At 42.1% G+C, this 15,891-nt stretch overlaps 1 protein-coding gene across 1 annotated transcript; it reads right to left on the reverse strand.

Annotated features, from left to right (window-relative positions):
* Nucleotides 1-2,131: 2,131 nt before the first annotated feature.
* LOC145788278 (uncharacterized) lies at nucleotides 2,132-2,786 on the reverse strand. Its single transcript, XM_082600060.1, has 2 exons — nucleotides 2,580-2,786; nucleotides 2,132-2,440 (listed from the first exon to the last, which is right to left on the reverse strand). The coding sequence occupies exons 1-2, from the start codon at nucleotides 2,784-2,786 to the stop codon at nucleotides 2,132-2,134; spliced, it is 516 nt and encodes a 171-aa protein (XP_082456186.1).
* Between the last annotated feature and the right edge of the window lie 13,105 nt (nucleotides 2,787-15,891).

Genomic DNA, 15,891 nt, shown 5'->3' on the forward strand with positions numbered 1-15,891 from the left:
TTTGTTAAAAAGATTTTTTTTAAGCAAAACAATCTGTTTAAAAAGTTAGTTAAAACGTTTCAGTGACATATCTGTGATGTAGCCTATTGCACCCAACAGTAGGCTATACAGAGTATAGACGATGTTGTTTACGACTGTCGTGAATCAAGACAAAAACTTTATCCAAAAATGTGATAACCCGCATATTTACCACAATTATACATTGTAGACAATTATAATGATCAGACGACGACCGGACATCGGCCTACATCAGGGCTTCCCAAACTGGGGGTCGCGACTCCGCAAGGGGCCACGTTACGAACTTCAAGAGTCGCAGAAAGTATACCAATTGTGCACAAAGTAGCCTATACTGCATATTAACACTTCTGACCTGTGAAAGTCTATTTATAAGAGTCGTGCACTTAATAGCCTATAGCCTACCCGCAAGCTATTTATGTGGTAAAATAGATGCGAAGTTTAAAATCCTTTTACTGCATTGTGAAATAAGGTGACTCTGGAAGCCAAAGCTTTAAAAAGGCTGTAAATGTTGAAAAATGAAGTCGTAATTTTTCTAACAGAATAACATTGAGATCTGGTCCATTTTCGCAATAACATCTGGTTTTTGAAATTATACTAACAAAGTTAACTTATCCTTCCAAGGAGAAAACATGATTGTTTTTATGTTGAAATCTAAAGCTGATCGTTTATAAAAAAAAATATACATATCTGGTAACAAAAGGGTGAGAATGAATTATTTGAAATGTTCTCATTTATTAAATGGTTTTGGCTAAAAATGATGTGGAATCAAGTGTTATTAAGCCTTTGGGTGTCGACCATTTGTCAAACCTATTGAAACAGTTTCAGAAGTATTTTATTTCAGAATTGGATAATACTAAATTAGATTGGTTCCAAAACCCATTTGCAATGCAAAAACAAAGTAAGTTACTGAGCACCACTCTCTTAAATCTCAGAAAAACTTGCTGATCTATGTTTTGACTCTGAATTACGGCTTGTATTTTCTGGAAACAAGCTTTACAGTTTTTGGCTAGAGCAGTGGTTCCCAACCTGGGGGGCGCGACCCCCAAGGGGGTCGCAGAGCATTTTATAGGGGGTCGCAAAGCTTTTGCTCATGCAACAACAAAAGTGAATGTAAGTAGGACGAGATACCGGTAGGCTGGTAGTATGTGCCTTAGGCTACGTTTACATGACGTTTCATTGCGTTCGAAATGAAAATTTTTCGTTTCGGTTAGTCTGCCAGACTCGTAGTCTGTTTGCATGCGATGACCGAAATGAGATTCGTGGCGGTCTGGATTTCATGTCGGTAGTTTCAACAGAAATGAAACCGAAATGAAGCGGTTGCTGGTGATGTAAACACACCGCAATGAGATCCTAGCAACGAGATTAGCCCTTCTGCTAGTAGTGTGTGGGCTGTTTAAGTATTTATTTGTAATGTAGTAGGAAAAGATAACTTGAACATTACATCAGTGCAATAGCTTTGTGTTTTTGGAATCATAATGGTAGATATTTTGAACTGGGACTGGAATGATTGTTGTTTAATTTAAGTGAGCAATTAGCAATTGCGAACCAGCAATACAACCAATCCTTCTAAGTCAGTGGTTGAAAGATATGTTATATTTGCTATCATGCAGTGGCGGATTCAGAACGTCATTTATGGGTGGGCCTAGGAAATATCTTGGTGGGCCTTCACCAATAATGCCACGGCGGGCCAGCATACAAAAACATAGCCTAGTGTTACCGGAGCTTCTACCCAAGGCGGAGTCTCCTAGGTTTCGAGTTAAAAAAGCTGATTATGTCAACATAATCCGAACTGTCAATGAGTTGTCTTTCAAAAGACAAAAGTGTCAAGTTGTAAGGCGTCCAGTTAGCATGGATGATCTCAAACGCGTTTGGATCCTGTTTGTTGCGGAGAAAAGTCTCTCAACGCTGCAGGACGTGGAAGGCAGTGTTATGATGATCCTTAAAACTGTTCATGTTCGGGAAAATGTCAGCAGGGCAGCTGTCCAGTACTTTCATTAATGTAGGAAAGTTTTCCCGATCCATTTTTCATCTGATGTGTTGAATGAATACAGCATGTTCAGCATCTGCCATCTCAATGCCATACAGTGCACACTGCACAGTGCACACGGACCATTTAGAATTTTTTTTCGCTAAAAGTGGAAGATCCAGGTGAGTGAGAGGCCGCTGCTCTCATTAATCCATACGTGTCGTCCATAAAGCGGCAGTTTAACTCCGTTATCTGCCTGTCAAGAATAGAGTTCCACAGCGCCCTTAAATCCTTATTGCTCTTGACAGCCGACGTTTTTCCCAGCGTTGTGGTGACAACAGACTTGTGAAACTTCGAAGGCAGCTTGCGTTCACGAGAAGCAACCACGTCCCAGTTAGTTATCTCATGTTTTACCATCAGTTCTTCTGTCAGTTTGAGCACGTCAGCAAAGTCACCCTTCGAATCCCCGCGGAAAGTTGAATTATGTAGCTTTCAGTGTTTCAATCAGTGATATACAGTCTGTCACACAAAGTGTTGAGCTCTGCAGGCCCTTGGAGGCAAAATCGCTGTTTTCAAACAGTTTGCAAAAAGTCACAAGCATGAAGACGAACTTTTTCGTTTGCATCTCCTGCAGGAGCTGCTCTGCTTCTATTTTCGTTTGTCCACTGGTTTCGGAAAAGCCAGCCAGAGCCTCCAGCAATACATCAAGCAACTGCAATATCTTATGCACTGACCCTGATTTTGAACTCCATCTGGTGTCACATGAGCGCTCCAACTCCATAGTCTGTCGGTTGGGATGCATTTCCTTTTGTATCTCCATCAAGCGAGAGTGTCGGTGGGCCCCGGTAAAAAATGTGCTCACATGTCCAGACGCTTTAGCATCGGTGCAAAGCACTAAGTTAAGCCGACGCGAGTTGCAATGTACATAGATGGCTTTTGGAAATGTTTCTTTCAAAATAACCTGAACCCCTCCCGTGTGCCCCGACATGACTGATGCTCCATCGAAACAGAACCCGACACACTAAGGGAACGTTCAAATATTATGTAACGCTTTTTTTTTCCGAATTTTTGATTCCCCCTCCCCCATGCAACGCCAACGTAACGTTTTTTTCAACCCCCCCCCCCCCATGTAACGCTTTTTCACTACGAATTCAGCACAAAAAACTACCATTCCGTACTCGAAAGCGTTACGTAACGTTTTGCTTGAACCCCCTCCCCCCCGATGTGACGCTAACATAACGCTTTGCATACCCCCCCCCCCCCTCCCTCTTGAAGGAGTTACGTTATATTTGAACGTTCCCTAAGCAGGATCCAATTCTAGTGGTTGAAGCACCTCCAGAATTTTCTCTGATATTCATTTTGCGGACAAGTCTGCGGTCGCAACAAAGCCCACTGCCCGCTCTTTGATGACACCATTGACACCTCCGTGAAGGAATTGCACACACACTGCAACCAGCTCACGTTTCGCTAAGTCACAGACAATAGTGATGCCACAGACAATTCAGTGCCACTTGGTTGTTCTAGTGTTAAACATTAATACAGTATGTTTTTTTTCTTGAATCTGATTTTGGGTGGGCCCACTGTCAATCTGGGTGGGCCTGTACCAATCAGGCCCACCCGGTAGATCCGCCCCTGCTATCATGTTGCTTATTGTAAAACCTATAGGCTACTAGCTGTAGGAAAGAAATAGAATGGATGTGGAAGACGACATAAGATTGGCTCTGTCTAGCACGCAACCTCGAATTTCACGGTTAGCTGCAGACCTACAAGGTCAACCATCGCATTGATTTGTCAATGCAAGAAAAACATTTTTAGTGCTGCCTTTTGTTGTATTATGTTAATAGTATACTTGCATTTAGGAAAAAAATATAAGTGAGGGTCGCGGTATCTACGAAATTTTTTAAAGGGGGTCACCAAGACAAAAAGGTTGGGAACCACTGGGCTAGAGGGATCCATCATTATCTCACTCAGAAGTAACCGCACAGCGTTTTCAACATTGACAGCAATCAAAACAAAATACCATACCAGCCTAAGCACCATTGAAACCGACTTGAGACCGACCAGCATTGACAAACATCGAGCCACGGCTGGACTTGCTTTGTAGCAGCAAGCAATCGAACCCCTCACACTGAATATAATGTTTACTTTTTCGTTTGGTTTCCGGTAGGCTTATGTGTAAAGTAGTAGGCAGAGGTGGGCAAAGTTACTTTCAAAAGTAACTGAGTTACAGTTACAGTTACTTGGCCAAAATAGTAACTGAGTTACCGTTACAGTTACCGATTTCAAAAATGTAACTAGTTACAGTTACTAGTTACAGTTACTAGTTACAGTTACTAGTTACTTTCAGTCAGGCCCGCAACCAGCAAATATTTTCGGGGGGAGGGCATTTAATTTTTATCAAAGAACAAACATTAAAATGATGCCATGTGACATTTTTATGTTAATGTCCACGCCCATTGATAAGGGACAAGAGTGTGTGGCACTACCATGTTACGGTTCAGTGGTCATAACTTATGTCAATCACATTTTTGTTTAGTAGAGCATTAAAGGAAACTAGCCTTTGTAACCTTTTCTCATTTAGCTATGACTAACCAAGGAAGAAAATTACGATAATACAGTAATGTGTTCAGTCGATTACAAATAAAATACAACATCTGTAGGCTAATGTGGGCAAATGCCCCCATTTCGGGGGGGGGGGGGCAAATGCCCCCAATGCCCCCCTGATTGCGGGCTTGCTTTCAGTTACTCATAAATCTCGACATAAACGCTGTAATCCAAATTTAAACAAACAATTATTTGCGGGAGGCGCATCCATTCTCCTCAACATTTATTAGATGTATCACGCACACTGTGGTGCAAATTCTTTTCTAGTTACGCAGTTGCCTTTTCCTAATGTAATTTGTTTTCCGTTTGTCTGTTTTCCACACTATTGCTTATAATCGTTGCGTGTTTCTTGATGCTTATAGTCAGTTAGTTAGTTACTTTCAAAAAGTTTAAATTTATTGCAATTTATACATATTTTCAGATTCCTGATGAGGGCTTAAGTTAAGCCGAAAACGTTTGACTGTTAAACTACTTGTAAATATGTAAAATATTTTGTTGTAATGCTCAACCCTGTGGTATTGTTGTGTTTTGCCTGTCTTTGGTACAAAAAAGCAAACTCTCTCCCGAAACTATATTCTCTTTAAATGCTCGAAACAAAGGAAATATTTGTTTTCCCTGCTATGACTCGAAGTTACGTAGACATAGACTTCCGATTTTGAATAGAGAAAGCAATGATGTAATAAGGTTGCGAACAGTGAACGTAACACCGAGACTCCGGGTCCTAAATACTCCAAAACTACGGCTCCTGTACACCTCTGGCAGCTATACGACAAGCATGAACTGAGCTATCAAGTGTTGCCAAACACTTTTGCTAAACATTTCATAGAAAGTCACATATTGATCAATCACCAAAAGCAATTAATTTAGCCAAATCGGTTCTCAAAAATCGCCAAAAAAGAGCCAAATCGCCAAACCATAAATATGAAGCCAAACGTCTTAAAAAATCGCCAGATTTCTGGATTTTGGCGATGAATTCGCCAATATGGCAATCCTGCTCCATAAGATCACAAAACAAGAGCGCCGCGTATAAGCAGTGCTGCTCCGATACAGCAGAAGAATGCATTATTGCGCAACGCGCAGCAAACACGCATAAAGCATGACACAAACATGTGCAGAGAAATGGACGGCAATTAGAAACAGAAATTTCAATACAAAAGTAACTTGTAACTGCAACTGCTGAAAAAGTGCTAAAATAGGAACTAGTTACCGCGTTTCGTTACTTTTGGAAAATAGTAACGAAGTTACCGTTACAGTTACTCAAAAAGTAACTAGTTACAGTAACTAGTTACTTTTGTAACTTTAGTAGTTTAGTTACTTTTGTAACTAGTTACTGCCCACCTCTGGTAGTAGGCTTAGGTTTAGTAGCTCCAGTAGCCTAACTTGTTTTGAGTTTTCGTTCGAATTAGGCTTTTCAATAAATATCACAAATGTATATTTCGTACTGTTTATCATTTTAATAGTGAGGGGTCGCTGAAAATTTTTAAAGATTAAAAGGGGTCGCGGACAAAAAAGTTTGGGAAGCCCTGGGAACCTACATTATTATTTCGGTAGCTTTACTTTGCAATTATGTTACAGCCTGATTCCTAAAACGTTCACGGTGGTCAGCGTGCATGTAGGCTGTTAGATTTTTTCACCAACTGTTCATTCTTTATATTCTCTCTTGTTGTTAATACTTTGTAAATTTTTATTGTGATGTTATTGTTCCAGACAATTGTTCACCTAATCAAACGTCATAAAAAACCGTTCAAGTCTACTGAATATTACGTCATGGAAATTCCTAAAACATGAGCCAAAATTGCACCATCGTTCGTAAGACTTGTGTCAAACCTGTTGAAACCTGTTTCGGTTTGAAACCTGTTTAAACATGAAATATTGCGTCACTCTACTGCTGACGTGCCTTTGAGTTATCACAAATTTTTCTGATTCATTCTTGAAGCTGTTTGTTGGAAGTCGGTCGCACATTTAACTGGTTTATTTGGTGCTTGCTAGCTGGACAAATTCTCCGTCTTTTATCCAAGTAATCTGTATCGTAGTGACAGTTTTTAGAGGTGTAAGGCGTTGCATCTCGATTTCGATAGCCGCGGGCTAATTTTACAGGAATACACTTATTGAATAGACGTTTCAAGGAGTATTTCTTTTTCGGTCACTACATGCAGACAAACGGATCCGGGAACTTAATGTTACAATTTTCCCACGAAGAGATTATGGTTTACCGCTGTGACCATAAAAAATAAAAGACGATTTTTGTTAGCTGGTAGGCCAAGAAGCACTTGAAGGCATAAAAATAAACGACGTGTTTGTTGTCAGCTAGTGCAGAAGAACTACTTAGAAGTACAAGAAATAATAAAAGAAGATTTGTTGGTTGGTAGTCTACACTCTTACAGAAGCAAAGAAAAGTAAAGACATTTCTTCTCAGTTTGGTACTGAAGAAAAATAACTTTGACATTCATTGGCAAGAAAGAAGATTAAAGACAATCCATCTGTGCTTGTAGATTCAAGTGGAAGAATCCAAGCAAGTTTGTGGACTTTAGGACTTCATACCCGTACAGCTACGGTATCGTGCATTTAAATTCTTTTTTGTATTTTTACGGTCTTTGCAGTTAAGTTTTTTATAACTACTGTAGCCTAATAATTTTGTGTGTTTGTGTAACTTCATTTTTTTAATTGTTAAATTTAGCCCCAACATTTAATATGTCTACACTCGATGGCGACAGGGACTCGACCGCCGTAGACTCGACTGAGTTTAAGCCTGATGATGTTCTTTGCGGTCGGGCAGGCCATTCTGGGGAGGGACCCAGTAACGATGATGCTAAGTCAGTTCGAGAGGCCCGGCATCTTAGAAGGGATATTTTGACTGAAATTGGGGAACTTTCTGTAGCCCTAGGTTCTTTGAGTGATAAGCAGGAACTGTTAATTTTTAGATCTAAGTTATCTACTTTAGAAGAGGAATTACGGCATTTCCATGCTCTTTTGACTAAAATCTTTAACTCTGCAATCTTGGCAGAACTTCGTGATAGGGTAGATCCCGAACTTAACTCGTTAAAAAATAACTTTGAACAAAAAGAAAGTGAGTTCTCAGATATGTTGGATGCTGACATACATCCTGAGGATAGCGCCTCAAATGTAAGCACTAGGATGTCTAGGACTTCGTCTCGGATAGTGGCACAAATTAACCTGCAGCTAAGACGAGAGGAGCTCCAGATACAAGCTGAGGCCGAAGCGAGAGCTGCTGAGGCTGCTGCGAGAGCTGAGGCCATTCGAGCTGAGGCTGCCGCGAGAGCTGAGGCCGAAGCGAGAGCTGCTGAGGCTGCCGCGAGAGCTGAGGCCATACGAACTGAGGCTGCCGCGAGAGCTGAGGCCGAAGCGAGAGCTGCTGAGGCTGCCGCGAGAGCTGAGGCCGAAGCGAGAGCAGCTGAGGCCACCGCGAGAGCTGCTGAGTTCGCACTCAAAGACGCTCAGTTGAGGGCTGAACAACGTAAAGAGGTAGTTTTAGCTGAATATCGATCAGAGGTGGGCTCTCGGCGTAGCTCTAAGAAGGGCTCTTCTAGGCATTCCAGAAATGAACATCAATCGCAGTTTAATTTACATAACCTTTTCCAAACGCCCATTCAACCTGTGAGTTCCTTAACAAGGAAGCAAAACGTGAGATCAACATTACCACCGATGACGAACACCTCCCCTACTGCGCCGAACCCACCTACCTCGGCGTAACCCTGGACAGGTCACTCACGTACCGACGACACCTGGAGTCACTGCGCAAAAAACTATCTGCGCGCGTTGCACTTTTGAGGCGGCTGGCGGGTTCCGGTTGGGGAGCTGATGCGAAAACCCTTCGCACAGCTACCTTGGCCCTTGTCCATTCTACTGCTGAGTACTGCGCACCAGTGTGGTGCCGCAGCTCTCACACCCGCCACATTGACACCGCCATCAATGACGCACTACGCACTGTGACTGGATGCCTGCGTCCCACTCCAACGGACTGCCTTCCCATCCTTGCAGGCATCCAACCTGCTGAGCTTCGCCGTAAAGGAGCCATGATTTCCCTTGCTCGTCGCGCACTGGACCCCGACCACCTCCTCCACAGTACATTTCAGCGCCTACCTGGAGGACAGCAGCGACTGAAATCAAGACGCCCATTTGTACCCGCCGCACAACAGCTTCTGAACAACGTTGAAGATCTTGGAATAAGTGCGGCACACTGGACGAACTACACATGGAACATGGAGTGGCAAAACAACACCTCCCGACTCCGTGATTTCCTACCCGACGTCGATCCCCACCCTCCGGGAATGTCCCTCGCAAGACTTGCGTGGGTCCGGCTTAACCGCCTACGAACCGGCGTCGGTCGCTTTCGTTCAGACATGTGCAAATGGGGCCTGGCTTCCTCACCGGGATGCGAGTGTGGCGCCACAGACCAGACAGTAGATCATGTCGTCCATGACTGCCCAATCCATCAACCACCATATGGAGCGCCTGGACTGAAGGCCCTGGATGACGAGACTGTCGAGTGGCTGATGACATCATGCCCAAACATATAGTCCAGAAGAACAGCTCATACGACGAAGAAGAACCTGTGAGTGGACCAGGGCAATCCACACGTTTTCCAGCTGTTTCAGGAGGTCTCGGGGTTGCGGCTAAGGGTCTTCCGAATGCTGTAGAGCCAAGGTCTGCGAATTACAACCGAACTCCTCCCCCAGAGCGTACAGGTCACGGGGCCGCCATTAGTAGTAATGCTTTGCCCCCTTCACAGTTCTCTGCGCCGCTAGGTTTTGATCGCCCAGCTACACGTAATTTGGGTGGTTGTGAGAGGCGTATCGCGTCTGATCGGGCTGTGCATGTGACTGAGCCCACTCAGCCCCTTAAGGGATATAGCTTGTCTTCTCCCGCTAAATCGAGTTCTCAACAGCAGGATTGCTTTTTTGAATACCAAAATAGTAGGACGTTTTTCGATAAGGCGGCCTTGATTGGTTACGATGGTAATAATATGCCATTTATCTTCTTTAAAAATCGTGTTACGGCCTTAATGGCAGCTTCGCCCTTTAAGGGGACTTGTTTGACTTTGTTACAAGCAGCTTGTGTTAGAACAGCTGCGCAAACGATTGCTAATTTGGTTTCTGACACCCCTGGCTTGTCAGAGGAAGACAGGATAGAAATGTCGTTAGCTCGCTTGTCCCAGCGTTTTGGGGTTCGTGGAGGTCTTTTTGCAGAACCAGAAATTAGAAAGTATCGCTATGGTAGCAAATTGACTTCTATCTCTTCCAGTGATTTGAAAGAGTTTAAAGATGAATTGTCGCAGTGTTTGCTTTACGCGCAAGCTTATGGTCAGCGTGATAAATTAGAAGGACGTTTTGTTTTGGATTTGGCTAAGCGACTCCCGTTTGACGCTAAGCAGCGTTATCTTGACTTTTTAGGTGATCAGTATGGTGGCACTGATGAGCCTACCTTTCAGAGTTTGTTTTAATTTGTAGTACGGAAGGAAACGCGTAAGTCGACTGATTTTAGCATTATGCTAATGGGCGATTCTGGTGAGTCGCAGCAATTTAAAAAGTTTGGTAAAGGAAAATTGCCTTCATGTCCGGTTAGGCAGACGTCCGTAAAACCCCATGATGATGTGATTTCAGGGAGTTCGCAGTACTCGACTGCTGTTGGCGCACCGCGCAGTGGTGTGGCCAAACGTAGTGACATACCGGCATGTTTTTATTGTTCGTCACGTGGTCAAGTTGAATATCATTTTTTGTCTAATTGTAAAGAATTTTTGCGCTTGACACCTAAAGATCGGAGAGATGTCATTGTGAAAGCTGGCAAATGCTTGAATTGTTTGCGCCAGCATATGGTTAGGGATTGCGTTCATGCAAATAATTGTCGTAAGTCTGGGCCTAACAACGATAGGAAACACTATTTTCTTCTGCATGATTTTTATGTGACGTCACGTGATTCTCTGGATTCTGTTGGGAAAGATGATGCTCGTGCCAGAGTTCCTGTGCGTAATGTTAAGATTGGAAATGTTAAAGCAGCTTTTAACCGCGTGACTGCTGCTCGTGTTTTGAATCCAATGACTGGCAAATCGAAGTTGGTGTATTGTCAGCATGATCCTGGTTCGCAGTTGACGTTTGTTTCGAGTGATTTGGTGTGTGAACTTGATCTTAAACCGTACGATAAAGCGTCGTTTAAAATGGATACCCTGGCTGGTCAGAAAGCTACTTGTGCTGACCTTGTCAAACTCAACATCCAGTCGTTAGAGACAGATGAACTGTTTTGTGATATAACTTCGGTGGTTAACCCAGCTTGGGCTGACGATGTTAAAACTTTACCGCATAAACAAGATTTAAATGGTTTCCGTCATTTTCATGACGTGAATATGTTTCATTTGAATGATTGTAGTACTGTAGATGTACTGATTGGCAACGACAACGCTTATTTGATGTGTGCAAAAGAAGAGCGTGTTGGTGAAAATCGTAGTGAACCGCATGCTTTACTCACTCCTCTCGGCTGGTTGGCTTGTGGTGGTAAGTCACCCTTAGATGAAAGCGTTGCTAACGTGTGCAGAGTGCAGACGTCTTCAGAGTCGGATGTCATCTCGGGCTTTCAGCGTAAAATTGAGTCTCGCGATATGGAAATAGCAGACCTGAATAAAGTCATTCAGGATTTGACGTTGCAAAATGAAACCTGTGAATTGTCTCGCAATGACATTTTGGCTAGAGAACTTGTTAAACCGAATATTGAGTTGAAAGATGGTCGATTTGAGATACCTGTTCCGTTGAAGGAAGATATTGATCTACCTAACAATTTTGTGTTGGCGTCAGATAGAGTTGCTGCTTTAAGGAAGAAGGCTTTAAAACAACCTGAACTTCGTGATTTCCTTACTGACACCATGAAAGATCTTAAATCAAATGGCTATATTGAGCGTACTGGTGAAGCAGGAAATGTCAAGGGATTTGAATGGTATTTATCATACTTTGTTACGTCACAATTAAAAAAGCGCATTGTTTACGATGGCAAGTCTGAATTTCGAGGAACTTGTGTTAATGATGTAATGTTTTCGGGTACTGACTTGTTAAACCCTCTGGTAGATGTCTTGGCTAGATTTCGGCTTGGTAGATTTGGTCTCATGGCTGATGTGACTAAATGCTTCTTTCAAATAAAGTTACCCGAGTTGATAGAATCAGTTGAATTTCACAACGCCCTGAGACAGAGAGAGATAAACTGGGAATTTATACCTCCGTATGCTCCGGCGCAAGGTGGCGCCTGGGAGGCAATGGTTAAACAATTTAAAATTGCATTTTTTCACATTTTGGACTCTTCAATTCGTCAGCCCAATTTTATTGAACTGCTTACGTACACAGGCAGTGCCGTTTGGATCGTGAACGAACGCCCTTTAGTACTTTTGAGTGACGACCCTAGGGATTTTACTGTCATCACCCCTGCCTCACTTTTGACCCCATACTTAGACCCATACTGTGCTGTTGGGCAACCACATGATCGTGACCAATTAAGAAGGGATTATCGGTTCAATTTGTCACTTTCTCAGCAGTTTTGGAGTAAATGGATCGATTTTTACTTGCCAGGTCTTCAGGGCCGGAAAAAATGGCTAAAAATGGCCGAGAATTTGGAGCCTGGTCAACTTGTAGTGGTAGGTTCTCTCCAGGACATTGGTAAACGTGGGAAGTATCAACTTGGGAGGGTGCATGAGGTAGTTCCACAAATTAGGAAAGGGAAGCCTGTGGTTCGTAGAGCTAAAGTTACCGTCTGCAACTATGATGAGAGTACGGGGAAAGTGAAAGTAGACTATGTGTTGAGGGATATTTCGTGCCTCGCCCCCGTAAAGAACACCTAAGTGTTAGGGTTTGAGCCTGGTTTTGTCTGCGGTGGCCGACACTTGTCTGAGCCCAGAACAGTCGGTTATTATCGCAACCATTGTATATAGCGTCATTTTTTGCGTGTACCTACTACCTATGGTACCAATTTCATGTATCGTCGTGTTTATTCTTATTGCTGTTCACTCTTTGCATGCCCTTTGTATTTGCGTATTAACTTAAACGTGAGTGATTCAAACAATTTGTGTATCATGTGTTTTTATTCATTGGCTCACAATTGTCGTCAATTCTTTTTTAGTTATGCCATGTCAGACTGTCATAACTAGGGGCCGCTATGTTCCAGACAATTGTTCACCTAATCAAACGTCATAAAAAACCGTTCAAGTCTACTGAATATTACGTCATGGAAATTCCTAAAACATGAGCCAAAATTGCACCATCGTTCGTAAGACTTGTGTCAAACCTGTTGAAACCTGTTTCGGTTTGAAACCTGTTTAAACATGAAATATTGCGTCACTCTACTGCTGACGTGCCTTTGAGTTATCACAAATTTTTCTGATTCATTCTTGAAGCTGTTTGTTGGAAGTCGGTCGCACATTTAACTGGTTTATTTGGTGCTTGCTAGCTGGACAAATTCTCCGTCTTTTATCCAAGTAATCTGTATCGTAGTGACAGTTTTTAGAGGTGTAAGGCGTTGCATCTCGATTTCGATAGCCGCGGGCTAATTTTACAGGAATACACTTATTGAATAGACGTTTCAAGGAGTGTTTCTTTTTCGGTCACTACATGCAGACAAACGGATTCGGGAACTTTATGTTACAATTTTCCCACGAAGAGATTATGGTTTACCGCTGTGACCAGTTATACGCAGGTCTTGTGTAAGGTGGTTAAAACGTTGAAACTCTCCAGAGGCAGGAAGGGCATTGCGTTGTTTGTCAAATTATCTATAGATTAGTAGCGTTGGCAGAGGAGCCCAGGGAATACTGTTGGTCACGGCCCTGGCATGATTTCCGTTTAAACTTTCTAAGGGGCCCGAGATTTGGAAGAAAACAACGCGTAGGATATAGGGCGTTTTTAGTACAGGTGTCTTGATTTGAGGCGCTCATTGGGAGCTCATTGGTATCGGGTCCAAATTAACCACTCAACGGCCCTGTCTGTCAGTAAATCTACTCTTTCGGGTTAACAGATTTCAAAGAGAGAGACCAGTAAAGATATTCAAAACTAAAAATGACTGGAACAAAAAGTAGCATTTTCTCAATCATCAACAGGAAACAAATCGTCATCAATAGATAGAAGCTGATGATGCGTGGAATACAGGGATATCTAGAGAAGGGGATATGAAGGCTCGCAGCGATTGCCTTATTCTCATGACACTACCAGGGCGGTAGTTTGCAGCGCGTTAAACATGTGGTTCTTTTTTAAATTTTAGAAAGTTTTGTAGCGCAGCTGGTACAATGAGCTACAGAAGACAGTTAGCAAATGTTACGTAGAGCATATTTAAAGAATACTTGTTTACAAAGACAGTTGAAAAGTTACCAGTAAGCTGTTTTTTTTAACAAAGCCTTTGCAGTAGGCTAGATATAAAGCAAGTATATGGGTAGTTGAATTAACAAGCAACCATGAGCATGTTATGAATATCCAGGCCTGATGCTAATAGCGCAATGCAAGTTATCATAACAAGATTTATTAAACTACTATCGGTGCCAATTGTCATTTTACGATAAACACAGAATATTTACAATAAACCAAAGCCCTTCTATTGTCATACGTAATAAAAGCCTTCGTATCCCCTTCTTTAGATATCCCTGGTGGAATACTGTAAATGTGTGAGTAATATTTATGACTTAGCGACTTGGGTCACAAATATAGTTAAAGCAATACAAGAAAACACTCTTACTGCACTGGCTTAAGAATTATGCTGGCTACTGGTGTGTGTAGGCTGTGTAGACTATTATGTAAGAAAGTAAAGAGTTGTTGTGAAAAAGGTATTCTTGTGCCTAAAATTCTTATTTGATGAATAGCCGACGTTTGTTTGTGTTTGTGTAGAAGTGTTTGTGCTTGGCAGTGGAGTGTTTATGACGCTACAAGAACAGCTACAAATACGTTGCTAAAACATTGCATTTGACCGCATTTCTAAAAATGGTTTGAATTCTCACTAATTTTCAGATTAACCGAGACCATGGCGGTGACCTAGATAAGTGAATACACTTTTTGTGTTTTAAAAGTCACGTTCAAAGGTGTAGCTGATAAGTGGAATGATAATGCACCTGCCTACCACGAGCTAACCAAAATCTAGAAACAGAGTTCCACTGTTTTGATATTGATATGAAACTTTGCCGCATGCCCGCATCTGAATTATGGTTTATTCAATATTCTTCACATGGTAACGTTTACACTTTCGTACGAGAATTTCACTTTCGTGAGTTGAAAAAATATAACCGCACAACCAGCAGGTGCAAGGAAAGCGATAAGAAATGTAAGTCCGTGGACTCATACAATGCACGATAAAATCAAAAATGCCAAAAAGTCTAAAAACGCTAATGCTGTCTTGGAGGTTGTCAAGTTGTCAAAAAATAGGCTACAGTACAAACAGAAAAGACAGGATTTCGCTGTTACATTTAACTGAAAAAGCCGTCGATATTACCTCCAATTTTAGTGCTCAACGACATTTTAAACGACTAAACATTAGCTTAACCCTAACTGATACGCTGTTTAATCTGGACCACCGTCAACTTTGTGCTACTTAACAACCTCGATGTCAAAAGTTTACTGAATTGGCCAACTTAACAAACAGAAATAGCTCACAGGCAGGGCCGGATTTAGCTGATGGGGGGGGCCCCCGTGCAAATTTTTTTTCCAACCTGCGGCGCGAAAAACCGCCTTTACGTCTTCAGTAGCAATATAATCCATCACTGCACAGCATTTTGCAGAAACTTCAAAGGCTGAAAGAAAAAAAATAATAACACAAAATCACATTTTTTCCACGTTGGAGGGCTCCTCAAAAGGGGGGCCCGGGGCACCTGCACCCCCCCTAAATCCGAGCCTGCTCACAGGCAGCCTCTTCGAAACAAAATAAAGTTTTGAGTCGATCAAAAAGTTTCCATATTAAGTTGTTTTGTTTCAGACCAAATTCTCAGAAAAAGAGACTTTCGTTTTATTACGTTTCGGCGTTCAAAGTAAATGCGTTTTGTTAGTAACAAAACATACATGTACAAAAATCTCAAAATCAGAAGCAATAGCTTTCTTTGAAAAAGACAGATATTGTTTTCAAAAGTAAATTAGATACAAACGTATAGTGGCTGTCAAAAAAAGACACATTTTTCTTACTGTAAGGTACCGGACCCTTGGTAACAGGGACGTTAATAAGATGATTTGAGCCCAGTACCAATGAGACCCTCGGCCCACAAATCAAGACACTTCTAATTAAAGCGTACAATATCCAAAAAGTACGCAAGCGATAGATTTTTTAAGTTCCCGAGTCCCTTGGAA

This window comes from Aplidium turbinatum, chromosome 2 (genome assembly GCF_918807975.1).
Source record: "Aplidium turbinatum chromosome 2, kaAplTurb1.1, whole genome shotgun sequence".
Taxonomy (NCBI): domain Eukaryota; kingdom Metazoa; phylum Chordata; class Ascidiacea; order Aplousobranchia; family Polyclinidae; genus Aplidium; species Aplidium turbinatum.